Source organism: Syngnathus floridae, chromosome 14 (genome assembly GCF_059516105.1).
Source record: "Syngnathus floridae isolate MCC-2025c chromosome 14, RoL_Sflo_1.0, whole genome shotgun sequence".
NCBI lineage: Eukaryota > Metazoa > Chordata > Actinopteri > Syngnathiformes > Syngnathidae > Syngnathus > Syngnathus floridae.
In genome coordinates this window covers 8,457,343-8,471,241 of record NC_142426.1, presented here as the reverse complement: position 1 = coordinate 8,471,241, position 13,899 = coordinate 8,457,343, and the positions used below count along the sequence as shown (strand labels likewise).

Here is a 13,899-nt window from a genome sequence, read left to right as displayed (position 1 = left end):
ACACTTGAGGAAGCTTGCAGGCTGGAGGTGACGACCACAAACTGAAAGGCGGATAAATAGATGGATAGATAGGTAGGTAGGTAGGTAGGTAGGTAGGTAGGTAGGTAGGTAGGTAGGTAGGTAGGTAGGTAGGTAGGTAGGTAGGTAGGTAGGAAGATACGTAGATAGATAGATAGATACGTAGGTAGGTAGGTAGGTAGGTAGGTAGGTAGGTAGGTAGGTAGGTAGGTAGGTAGGTAGGTAGGTAGGTAGATACGTAGATAGATACGTAGGTAGGTAGGTAGGTAGGTAGGTAGGTAGGTAGGTAGGTAGGTAGGTAGGTAGGTAGGTAGGTAGGTAGGTAGATGGATACGTAGATAGATGGATACGTAGATAGATGGATACGTAGATAGATACGTAGATAGATACGTAGATAGATACGTAGATAGATACGTAGATAGATACGTAGATAGATACGTAGATAGATACGTAGATAGATACGTAGATAGATACGTAGATAGATACGTAGATAGATACGTAGATACGTAGATAGATACGTAGATAGATACGTAGATAGATACGTAGATAGATACGTAGATAGATACGTAGATAGATACGTAGATAGATACGTAGATAGATAGGTAGATAGATAGGTAGATAGATAGGTAGATAGATAGGTAGATAGATACGTAGATAGATAGATAGATAGATACGTAGGTAGGTAGGTAGGTAGGTAGGTAGGTAGGTAGGTATGTAGGTAGGTAGATACGTAGATAGATGGATACGTAGATAGATGGATACGTAGATAGATGGATACGTAGATAGATGGATAGATACGTAGATAGATACGTAGATAGATACGTAGATAGATACGTAGATAGATACGTAGATACGTAGATAGATACGTAGATAGATACGTAGATAGATAGATAGATAGATAGATAGATAGATAGATACGTAGATAGATACGTAGATAGATACGTAGATAGATACGTAGATAGATACGTAGATAGATACGTAGATAGATACGTAGATAGATACGTAGATAGATACGTAGATAGATAGATAGATAGATAGATAGATAGATAGATAGATAGATAGATAGATAAGCGTCACGCACCAGTTATATAAAAATAAACAAATCAAAAAAAATATCAATCATGTCAACCCACTCGATAATATTGAAATGTCTTCTTGTTTTTTCCGCGTAAATCACAGTCAGGTTCAGCTGCTTTCCGTGGAACATTCCTTGCACGTTTATGCCACAGATTCATCCTTGACCTCGAGCAAGGGTTACAACATAGGCAGGCCAGCGTGAGGTAAATATCACAGTGTCCTACCAGGGTGCGAGCTGCCTCGGACTTCTGCCAAATATTATATATCACCATGCAACCTGAACTCTGTATTTGAAAAGAGTGGTCAACGACAGGGCACATTTCTTTCTGTGCCATCCTGATGGCCTCGGGTCTTTCATTGTGAGTTGGGAAAAACACAAATTGCCGTTACAAAAGCACCTTTATGAAATTGAGTTTTCAGTGATTTCAACAACTATTTGATGTGCTTGTTATCACAGTTTAAAGTAAAAAAAAAAACATCCTGGAGCGAGCAGTGTGCTACTGACGCAGGATGATCAGAAAAACAGGTTAATGTGTAATCTATGTAGTGTGTGTGTGTGTGTGAACGTGTGTGTGCATGTTGCTCAGCAAATGTGGTGTCCTCCAGCACTGGATTTGTGCCACCCTCTGCAAGATGGTGTGGAAGATTCACGTGGATTGCTTGACAGCTAAAAAACATGCACTACTCGTCCCAGGAATGCTTGCACAACATGAAAAATGGAAAAAGCTCAAGTGGAGAGCGCCAAGCACATGGCTTTGCCTCTAATCCTTCATGTAACAACAAAGTTCAACTTTGACTTCAAGTTGTTGAACGTCCTTCAAGCCTTTGAACAACTTGAAGTCTGTACGGGTAACGCTTCATCACTCTCTGAAGCATTCGCGGAAACGAGCTTTTGCCGATGTCGAGTTGCAGTAGAGCCCAATTTGTGCGAATGCGTGAAATAACCGTCATTTTATTTGAAAATAAATTAGATGTGTCAACTTCCATGACCCTTACAAAACTCTCTACCGTTTGTCATGTGTTATAAATTCAGTTTTCTAAGTGTCTCATTGCACAAACATAAGTGTAGTATCATTATGGCGCTCAAAAAAAAAAAAAAAAACGTACTTCCCAAACCTCAAGACCACAAAATGATGCAACAGTTATTCCCGTATGAGTGGGTTGATTCTAAAGTATCTCACGATCTTCCAGTCTGACAAATAGTTTCACACTCGCGTTTGAGTTCCTTATTCTCTGAAAGCATTGCATTTTTAATTTTTACCTCGAAAGGCCCTGACGAGCCAGGAAAATACGAGTCATAATATAGCAATGGATTCAAAAGAAAGCACTTTGAGGAAAAAGATTCCAGATGGGGAAAACCTCAGTGAGCAAGTTATTGCCTAATTAAATATCATTTGAAAAGTTTGCATCCAATTGCGGGAAGCATTTGAGACATTTCGAGCGTTATATCTGTACTAGTTTGACCTTTGGTTAAATAACCTCTGTGTTCAATGGCTTCAGCTTTGCAAAACATGTGTTCGATGTTGTAGTGGGAAGTACTAGGTGTTACGCTAGTCGCAGTTCAACAAGCTGTTTATTACACACCCATAACCAGCTTCAGAAGTCGCTGCTATTGAGCTTTCCTGGGTGGCCGGCCGATCAATATGTGCACACTCTGTCCTGAATCAAGCGCTCGCTCACGGGCTACATGATTCAAGGTCAGGCTATAAATTGTGGCGAATCTAGTCGGAGGGCTCGGAGTTGAAAGAAGATAGCATATGTGGCGTTATATGCCTCGTAGCGCTGGTTAATTTATTATCTTGGGAGATGGATGATCATAGTGAGTGATGCTGTGTAGGAATTTTTTTTTTTTCCTTGTGTAGATTTGTTTGTTTCCTCAGTGTTGTTGTTGTTGTCTCTGTTTTTCCATTGGCCCAAAGGGCAGGCCCTGTAAACTGTGTTGTTTCACAATTTTTTTTTTTAATGCTTCTGTTTTCCTTGTTAAGGCATAAACACAATATTTTTCCATTTGAATGATTTTTTTTTGCCTGAATCGCAATGGTCTAGAAGGGCACTTTGGGATGCGTGTCAGAAATGGCTCTGGATTTGAACGGCCATGATATTCTCTTGTTTATTATTATGCTGCCAAACTGCTGTGGTTTGAGGGACCATGAATGAATTGTCAGAATTTGCCCTGGATTTAAAAAAAAATAATACCTCCATTCATTTTCTGCACTATTTGTCCTCATTAATATCATGGGTAAACTATGGCCGCTCTGCAGCTGGACCAAAAGTAGGTTACATTTTGGGCTGGTCACCAGTCGGACCATATATTAGCTGGAATCACTGCCTAGTGTCACTTCAACTGTGCAGGGGCATTTTACGAGACAACCGTTGACCGATGGATTTCTGTTTTTGTGCTGACTACGTGTTGAGATTAAATAGTCCGGCTCCAAAGATATCCTAGCATACATTTCGTCCCCTGAAACAACACAGTCAAACACTGTACAATGTTATAAACAACTGCTGGCGTAAGAGAAATGGGAATTTTAAAAAGCGCATCAAACACCATACCACAGGAGGACCATTCATCTTTGGGTCACGGGATAGAATTCCAGCTCGTCTCTTTAGTTTCACAAGCCCTGTCAAGGACCACACGTGAAACCTGAGCATGTGGTAAATAAGTCCCTCGCACAGCGGCGGCGGGGTGTTGTGATCATCGGTTCTTTGGTCACAAGCCAGCAGGGCCAGTGCCCCCGGCTTTGCATTCGACACCCGCGGGTGACAGACTTCCATGGCTGGCAAGTGTCTGCAGCCTGGATCACTTGTCCCCCACGGGGTCAAAACACAGACTGAGACAGATTTTCCCATTTCACTATACCACTTGTCCTAACTTGACAAATATGTGTGAATATTCAATATTTATTTAATAACATGACATCATCTGTAACAATTTAATGGCCAGATACAATATTATTATTAAATGCATGAATGTCTGCTTGTCTTTTGATCTGTTATGCTCTGATCAACCAATTAAAGGACAGGAAAAATGAGAACCTTATTTTGGGCCAAGGCCAAATTTGAAATCTGATAAACAGTAGTCAGCCAGAACTACTGATTCTGAAGGCCCTGAAACGTTAACATTGATGTGGCAACTCCAAGCAAAACGTTGTCGGCATCTCAGTAGCTGACAACACAATGAATTGCTCGATTTTTTTTTTTTTTCCAAGGCGTCCGCTGTCCGTCATCTGAACGCTGACGATCCTCAATGCGGTCAGAGAGTTCACAAATAGTTTGCCGTCTGCACACAGGAGATCAGGGTGGGTTAGAAAGATCACATTCCTCTCCCAGAACATATGGGGATGGATATAAAGCAGGGAGCTCTGCCCAAACCAGAAATGGCTAACGAGGAATCAAGACTGACAAAGTCAGCTATAAAAATCACGATTTTTTTTTTTTTTTTTTTTTTTTTTTTGCAGCTGTCATGTTTGTCATGTTGCTTTGTGCAACCCTACAGAATACTTTTTGATTCTGTACTTCCTCTATGCCTTCTCTCTAAGACATTTTCTCTGAAGCCTCATTTTGTCTCTCGCAGTTGTGCTGAAACTTTGACTTCCAGTCGGAATTCGAGAGAAATTAACCTAATAATATCCCTAACATTTATATTTTTGCATCATTTTTTTTTTAGATAGGCTTCTGCGTGACACTTTTATATAAATTCTAGAAAATAAACAGCTAGGCATCCTGTTATTAGTGAAAAACACAGCTGAAAAGAACACATGAATATTATCTGAGGTCATCACATCTGGAATTCCACATCTCACAAATCATGATTTGTGAAGTGCAATGACAGTAGATGCCCCCCTCCCCCCTCCCTTCCCACCAGAGCTCCTCCTCCCCATTTGGATGTGCAATGCTACATTCCTTGTCCTAAAGTAGCCCTGGACAATATGATTATGCACATCCCATCCTAAGGATTGTTGAATAACTATACAGAAGGCTCTCACGGACCTTCTCACACCTGCCCCTGTTTAAAAAAAAGTTTTTTTTGGAACGTCCAGTTCTTTGAAAGAGGCACTTTCACGCTGTTTCAATGTGAGACAGCGTGAAAGTAAATCTCTGTAATTCCTCTAAAGTTATCTGTCATCTTCTTTCATCATTGGGGGGGGAATGAAGATATCTCCCAAGACTTCAAAATGTCTTTGTTGGATTGTTTTTCGGCATATGAACTGGCCATCGGAATTGAGTGTGAAATAATATCATCTGGCCCTAATTAAAGCTAATTTCAGAAGAAGAAGAAAAAAAACAAAGAACAGCAGTGTGCTCACAGCCCTTAAATGGAATCGTTAAGGATTGATCCAACCTTCATGTCGTTACTGTGTCGTTGGAGCGAAAACCCACATGATCCTTGTTAATTAAATCAGATGGGAACACAGTGTCCACATGAGGCACCCCGAGCCACGATGATCTCATTGTTCTTCACGTGAGCGGTTGTCGTTTTTTTTAAATATACTCAGCATCTAATTTGAATTTATCCAAAGCTTACGGAAACAATTCAATGAATATAGAACGTGTCTGGAAATGAAAGTCTGATTTTGTCAAAAGAATTTTTACAACCACTGTACAATTGACGACATCAGAGACGTCCATGCGTTATTACAGAGCCCTCACGTCACCACGGCAACCGAAGCGCAGTTTGCAATTTAATAAATTGTAGGGGAATGGCAGCCCAATGGCAATTTCCAACAACAGCTTCTTGAGGTTGCGACGGAAACATATTTTCAAGTAAAAGATTTCACAATTTCCTCTTCACTTTTCAACGGGGTTATCCACTCTGACAGATACATGTGGCATCCTTGGTTTAGTGTATCTAAACAGATTATAGGAATTACACACTTGTCATCTCAGAAGAAGCCTTGCACTGCTGCAACTGCCAATGGATGGTCACATTTGTTCAATCGCACATGAAATAAGTGGAAAGATAGATGGGAAAGAAAAAGGCACTTTGAGTACTCGATGTACTTTTTCCTGACGCATCATTGCGGTCCAATTTGGATAAAAAAAAAACTAAGACGAGGAAAAAAAAATCAATTTTGAAAACTTTTCTGTCTTGAGTCATTTGCTTCTTCTAACACAGACAAACCATCAAGCTTTATTTATTTTCAAAAGTTTATTCCCTCCATTTTATAGCCTTTCTTCTGCCTTTATTGCTTTGTACTTCCAATACGTGTCTGTTTTTTTTTTTTTCTTCTTCATATGTTGCCATGTCTAGTCTGCCAAATCCACAGCCTGCACTACTGGTTGCCTTTTTTAACCCGCAATTCCATTGCCAGGTCGTACGAGTTGCTTCATCCCAAAACATAAATTTGCAAAGATGGATTTCCTAGACTACAAACATGTAAAGCCGCAAGACGGTCTTCTTTGTGTTTATTTGGTTTAGGGTTTAACTAGAAAATAGTATTTGTTTTGAAATAGTAGAGCAGAATGAAATGACTCCTTCACATCAGTCAGCAGCTTCTTGGAGGAAACGCAACAGTGAGAGCAGTGAAGACAACATGTGCTCGCGTCCTAAAATGATATCTGGCGCTTTGTGTGTCTTATGATGACAACCACGTGTCAGCCCCGTGGCGGCTTTGCTGTAGCTGTACAACCGTTGAGGTGAATCATTTTCATGTTTCTCTCAAGACCCAAAGAAACAAAAGCCTGTTAAAACAACAAATCCTGGGTGACATACTTTTTATGTACCGTATTTTTCGGACTATAAGGTGCACCTTCAATGAATGGCCCATTTTAAAACTTTGTCCTTATATAAGGCGCACCGGACTATAAGGCGCACCATTAATGCATCATGTCAGATTTTGAATCCAAATCAAATCATTCTCCATTTTATCTTTTTTATTTCAACTTCGGACACAACAAATTACTTTATAATCCCAAAATAATGATCCATAGTCATTTTGATTCATGATTCATAGTCTTCAGCGGGCCACTTATGATTGATTTCATGACATAATCCTTCGGGCCAGTTTAAATTTAGGAATTTGGTCCATATATAAGGCGCACTGGACTATAAGGCACACTTTCGGCTTTTGAGAAAATTTTAGGTTTTTAGGTGCGCCTTATAGTCCGGAAAATACGGTAGTTATTGTTTCTTTTATGAAAACAATCACCAAAATACCACAACATTGCAAAACCAATCAAATGTATACATTTTATTGACGTGTTGAAAGATTAATTTCTTCCAGTCTCACTCCAAGTGTGTCTGGAATAGTTTTAAGCAACAAATAAACACACGACTACAAACAAAATAACTGCAAAATTTATGACTACTATTGTCGTTGCCACTGGCACAGCCAAATTTTCCTTGCTGGTTATTGACAGAGCCAGCGTTCTGGTAATTAATTTGGCCCTGTCTCGTGAGTGATAACGTGCAACTATTTTGCCCCCTAGGATATGAAATACAAAACAACAATTATTATTCATCTAATGTTTTCTGGCAAAGCATTATCTGGATTTACAATTTTGTCAATGTGATTCGTGCTTTGCATTAGGAATGGGTGAGTACCTATACCAGGTATAGTTTAGTATAGTAGCGATAACTGGCTAGTATCGGTACTCGCAATATAGGTGATGTTTTTTTTTCAGACATGAGACATAAGAAATGAAAAATCGGATCATTTTTGTGAAACCTCATGAGTCAAAATCTGAAAGTTTCATTGTTTGTAATATTTCAAATCCATTGCGGAGGTAAACGCTTAAAGGCAAAAAATACTTAGAGCTGTTTGCAAATAAAAACAAATTTTTAGTGAGACCGTGGCAAAAGTAATTTGGAGCTGTTTACACAGTGGCAGATAATACCAAATTATTAGTGAGCTTGTGTGTCTACTTGTCATTGCTTTAAGCTTGCTACATGGAAAACAGTCATATGACCTTTGCTATGTAACAGATGTTGACATGAAAAGAATCAAGAGTCTGTGTTAAGCATGTGAATATTCTTACAGGACTGTAATTTGAAACCATCTGACCCAAGTTTACAGTCAGCACATAGTCCGTTAATGATCAACTAGAGTACTGTGTAGCTCCAGGCTCAGTGGAAATGACACAATATATTATTAATTCAACTTTTTGAATCGCTATTTGCGTTGTGATTCACTGTATTGTTTTTTTTTTGTTTATGAATCATGCAAAATTGCAGAATATATAGTAGGTGAATGTCTTTCATCTTTCATGGTGTCTGATCATGACGTGAGGTTAATAATAGTAAGGTACTCATTTAAAAATTTCTGTTGTGTACAAACATCCGTTTTCTATATAGTAGTATGTATTGCAGTTGTGAGTCACGGGAAGCTGGAACTGAGCCCAGCTGACTGTTACAAATTTGATTCAAGCTTTTTTTTCCCTCTAAATCTGAGATAAACATTTAACCCTCGGCGAAATTCGAAGTGTACTAATCAATCTACTTGTTTAATTGCCATGCTAGGTTGTTTTTCTTTTCTTTTTTTCATCGGCTATACAAGCACAGAGAGAAGCTGCACACACAAATGTGCCAAGAGAAAATCTGGCTAGGCTTCAAAAAAAAAAAATAATAATAAAAATAAACATTTCGTACAAAACAAACCTGTTAATGAGCTGTTGGTAAATTATTTATTTTAGGAAGTCTTGTGGTGCCACTTAAGTGACAATGTGACAGATTCAGTGATAAATTACACACTTAACAAAAATAGAAGTTTTAGTTTTTATCAGATGTCAAATGAGAATCAAAATATGCATAATGACCACGATTGTGCAAAGTACTAATACAATCATAAACCATACTGCTGACTTATAATGACCACTGCACATGTACCCACATGCACAATCATGTTACATAAGCGACTGTTAAGTAGTTAAATCATTCAACAAAAACAAACTAGCTTCACATGAGGTTCATCTGCAGCATCAGCAAGCTTTCCAGCCCGAATAACATGCTGGCGAGATGAAACTTCGAACTAACCTAACAACAGCACTAAGTTTCCACCAGATGGTGACAAAGAACAGTGACGAGATCAGATTTTCGGCAATTACCGAAGTGGAAAAAAATCGGCGAAGTTAAAAATGCTGAAATGAATATTTAAATTTACTAATCTTATTATATTTATTAATAATTTCATTTCAAATGTAGAATCGAATGATCTGTTTATCTAGAATTGCCGACAATTTCAGCAAAGGTTGCCAGGTTCGTGAGATCGACATTTAAGGCAAAAATGTCAAAATTTGTCTTCAGGCATTATTTTAAGAAGCAAAAAAACAAGTATGACATGTTATGTGGGCCAAAGGATTTTTTTTTTTTTTTTCTCTGCTGTTTTGGTGTGCTCCCAACAAAATATATTGCTGTCACATCGTTTCAAAAGGAGACTATTGGGCTGATGTAGACGTGTTGTTGACATACAATGTGGATGTATTTGCAGCCAGAATTTCACCTACATATAACCCCAGACTGTCACAAATGTGTCAAATGCCAAACTACCTCATTCTTTCAGTTTTGAGAGATGTTTTTACTTTACAAGACATCATTGATTTTCCTAACAATCAACATCTGCTGAAGCAAAAACTGTGAGCACACAACTCTGGTATGACCAAAGGCTGTTTTTTTTTGTTTTGGACGGTTCTACTCTCCCAGTAATGCACTTTGGAGTGTGTGGTTCCACGGTTCCAGCAGAAGGGATTAGCAGATCGAGTTGATTTGACCTAAGAGATTATGCTTCTTTTGGATCCGTGTCACAACATGACACAGACCACTCACCTCAGTAGTAGTCAGGCTGCAGATATTTTTGGTTCACATGGAGCCGGTTACGTAAGGATCCCAATTCAATTAGGGAGGAAACTCAGTTAACTGCTTTGTATCGTTTTAATCAAAGGTTCTGCCTTTAGAAATCCGTGTCTAACCTAATTTGACCTTAAATTGAAAAATAAAGTAAAGATATGTTCAAATCTAATGCAAGGAAAGTGCTTTAAATTATTTCCCAATAAATTCTCAGTAGCTCAAAACTCACGTTTTATACTTTCCCATTCCAGCAGTCTTGCTTGTCTTTATTACAGGAAATAGCCTTCTGATCCTTTTTTTTTTTTTTGATCAAACATCTTTTACCAAATTAGAGGCACTCTATAAGAAAGCGTAACAAGTTATAAGAATGACGTAGGATTTTCTAAATTCATTTAGTAAATAACATTTACTATGTTCTTCACTTATTTAACTTTGACTTCAATACAATAAATTTTATTAGTCCCACAACGGGGATATTTGCGGTATTAAAATTGTTGTGTAATAGTATTAAATAAGTACTTGAAAGTAATTTGCAGTAATTTAATAACTGAATAATATGACTTTGTCCTCGTATGAAAAATACTCTTTCATTCTCGGGTCATCGTGGTTGTTACAGTATACTGGTTGTAGAAATATAAACGGGTCCTTAGAAATTTCCCTGGCCCCAAAATGTTTGAGAACTATGAGCTACTAAAATCAGTTATTCAAAATGTGTCCTTTGTTGCCCTCTATTGGACGTTTTAAATCATTACCATTTGGGGGTTGCACTCGAAGTCGATTGACGTCATTTAATATTCAAATTGAGGTAATTGATGACTATCATTTTGTCTTTTCTCTATTTTTCTGTGTACTCCCAAATGATTGTGGTGAGTTTCAAAATAAGCAGTACTACGAAAGAGTATCAGAGCTGCAAATAAAATAAAATAAATCATACTATATTTTAAATGGATACTATGAAAATATGATATAGAAATACCCCTTTTCAAACTGCTCAAACAAATTTCCATAATTATTTTAGCAGTTCAATTCAGAAAGTGCAACTCATCCAGATGTATTCAAATTACTAACTGGTCAGTCGACGTCTAACCAGATGGGGGCGCTCTCTGCAGCGGACACCACTGGAACTTTTGCAAACTACATTTTGTACTTTCCTCTCTCATTGAAAATGTTTTGTGCTTGTTTGTTTCCGGTAGCTTGCGGTGAAAAGAAATCTGAGTTTCGTTTTTTAAATAGAAGCGTGGGATCAGGTTCTTTCTGTCAGATTGTTGAATCTTGAAGTGAACAGGCATGCTTGGACAGGAATGGATGGACTGAGGTATGTATGCTTGTCAGATGCCCTTCCCATTTTGTTGACTTTCGACCCCAGAGGCTCCACATTACTACAGTAGCAACTAATGCAATTTTCTTAGGTCACTATTGGAATAACATACAACTCTCATATGTGCTGACATTGCTGGCTTATATAATTGGACATATTCCTCTTATCTAGTTTCTACACTCAAGTATACTTTGACTCAGTGTATTTTGTGTTCTTTTTATTGGCCTGCTGCGTTCATAAATTTACCATTGAGGGTGATAATAAATACAAATAGTAATTGACATCTTTGATACCAGTTAATTCTCATGGTTGGATTTACCGTCCCATACACCAAATAAATAAATCAGTAAATCCTCATGTTAATTGTGTCTTCTGCCACCTAGCGGAAAAGTATATAATAGTTCTGTCTGTCATAGATTGCTGATGTAGATTGACAAAGATATGTGATTTATTGTAACTATAAATGATCTATAGCAAATATTGCTTTATTGATGTAAACTCATCCAGTTAGTTGTCGCCAGTGTACATGATAATGAATATAAAAATGATGCTTATGTTCGGGCTGTCCTATTTAAAATAAAATGAAAGGTACCACAAATGAACAGACTGTGTAACAAATACCAATATACATCTTGCACAATAAATCCTACATAACAACCTACAATGGCCCGTTTGTTCTGCTTAGAAAGCCAATCTACACGTAGTCTTTGCCCGAGTTGCTGGCCGGGTTTGTTCGTGGATAGCGTGAAGCTTTGCCCGAGTCGTTTTTGGAGCAGTTGCAGCACAGGAAGCCTCCCCCGATCATGATGAGGCTTGCAGCTCCCCATCCCACATACAGGGCGCTTCCAAATTCATACCTGCCATGACATCCCATACGTTTAACATCGCAGCAGCATAAAAGCATCATTGTGAATTCCAGTGAGCTCACCTGGAATTGGTCGGTGTGAACGGGTTGTAAAATTCCTGGGCTATTCTGTGGCCGTACCAAGATGTTCCCACCAGAGCAAGCAGACCTTAAAGCAGGAGGTAATAATAATGTAAGCTCATTTAAGCTCTGCATTATACCATCAGAGGTGGAAAAAATAGCCACAATCTGTATTTTTCAATCATATAATGGACTCTGAATTTCTTTCTTAAATCTGTTGAATCATTGCTGTAAATGTTGTCCGCTTAATTCCATCTATTTAGGTCTCGTGGTGACTGCGATCCTAATAACAATAACAACGAACCGTAAATGTATTTAACAACTAATAAATGGTGAATTAAAAGTACCGTAATTGGGAAGTGTAAAAGAAAAGAAAACCGCCACAAAGTACTTATAATGACTTAGGGGGACTAACCACTGAAAAGCATGTGTTTAAAACAAATCACCCGCTATAATCAGGATGATTCCGCTACTTAAAGCCACTTTGTTTTTCTGCTCCGGCTGGTCTGCCAAACACGTGGTGCACTTCATGCCCATCGTTGCCACCAAGAGGGCAATCAAGCAGATAAAGATGGCTGCCAACATCAGTCCTCGTGTGCCCAAAACAATGCCTGGGGAGACAAACACACAGTAGCTTGTTTCTTAAGCAACATTTGCAAAAACAGACTTCATTCTGTCGCTAATATGATTAGCGAATCATCCAAATATACATTCTACTCCCAATAGGGCTGATATAGTAAAAACTTTGCCTCTTAAAAAAAACATGTTTTTTTTCCAACATCATCCCGCTGTCACAGATTTTATCGCAGGGTCGGAAAGATGATGTCATAAGGAAGTTTCTTCCATCTTCAAACTCCTATTATTCACTGTGTTCCTCTTCCCCACCCACTTCTCAGGCTTTTTGAAGAGCCAGTGATTGGTATTTGACTGACATGTCTCTACATGCATGCCCGCTGCACCTTTTTTGTCGCCTTAAGGAAGGTTGGAATGATCTTTGAATCTTTAATTGAATCATCCTCAAACAAAAACGATCATTCCGAAGTGAGACAAATTCTAATACTCTGCTCTTTTTAAGGTGGTTTAGTTGACCTATATTTGTGAAAGGAAAATCTAAAGAATAAAAATACAAATGTTAGTAATGCAATGGAACCTCACCTGGTAGTTGGAGAAGTGAATCATACACTTTGCACTGAACTTGACCCGTGCTCTGTGCGGCACATGACTTCCAAAGGCCTTCATAAAGCGCCTGAGCTGTTACAATGTTGTCTCCAGCGTACGATGAAGCCTTCCATTCCACCATGATGGTGGATGCGATGGCGCCAATGAAGCCCAGAAAGGCGAGTGAGAAGCCAAGAAGTTGTATTCCAGAATTGGCCATGTTTCAAATCAAGAGCAAAAATACTAATAGGAAAAATCAATTCAAACCCAGGATTTCAAAATTCCATGGGAGAAAAACTCAAGTAATGAGTCAGATGTTTTGGTGATGTGAATCTTTCTTTGTAGCACTATTTTTTCCCCTAGGTGTGCATCATAGGGAGTGACCTGGAGAAAAGGGAGGGTCGACCCTCAAAGATCTACAATACAGGTAAAAGATGTTTGTACGCTCCCTAGTGGAGATACGCGAGTCCCTGGCTCTCCCACAAATGTAATCTGATTACAAAACACCACGCCCCTCCCATATTCGGCTGAATTTTGAAAGGTTAATCAGAATCAGCTTTATTGGTGAAGTTTGTGCATGCCATTTGAACAATTTAGGCACACAAGTGACATTTGTTTACA

The 13,899-nt window shown here is 38.6% G+C and overlaps 1 protein-coding gene across 1 annotated transcript; it reads right to left on the bottom strand.

The window, feature by feature from the left end:
* Positions 1 to 11,399: 11,399 nt before the first annotated feature.
* Positions 11,400 to 13,681, bottom strand: cldn1 (claudin 1). Its single transcript, XM_088397334.1, has 4 exons — positions 13,276 to 13,681; positions 12,567 to 12,731; positions 12,124 to 12,208; positions 11,400 to 12,052 (listed from the first exon to the last, which is right to left on the bottom strand). The coding sequence occupies exons 1-4, from the start codon at positions 13,496 to 13,498 to the stop codon at positions 11,890 to 11,892; spliced, it is 636 nt and encodes a 211-aa protein (XP_088253460.1). The 5' UTR covers positions 13,499 to 13,681; the 3' UTR covers positions 11,400 to 11,889.
* Between the last annotated feature and the right edge of the window lie 218 nt (positions 13,682 to 13,899).

What these genes read in the sequence shown, in the direction of transcription:
- cldn1 (XM_088397334.1), bottom strand. Translation starts at nt 13,498, where the DNA reads ATGGCCAATTCTGGAATACAACTTCTTGGCTTCTCACTCGCCTTTCTG. An exon ending in TTCACTTCTCCAACTACCAG is followed by an intron (nt 12,732 to 13,275) that starts GTGAGGTTCCAT and finishes TTGTCTCCCCAG; the next exon opens with GCATTGTTTTGGGCACACGA. An exon ending in AATCATCCTGATTATAGCGG is followed by an intron (nt 12,209 to 12,566) that starts GTGATTTGTTTT and finishes TCCTGCTTTAAG; the next exon opens with GTCTGCTTGCTCTGGTGGGA.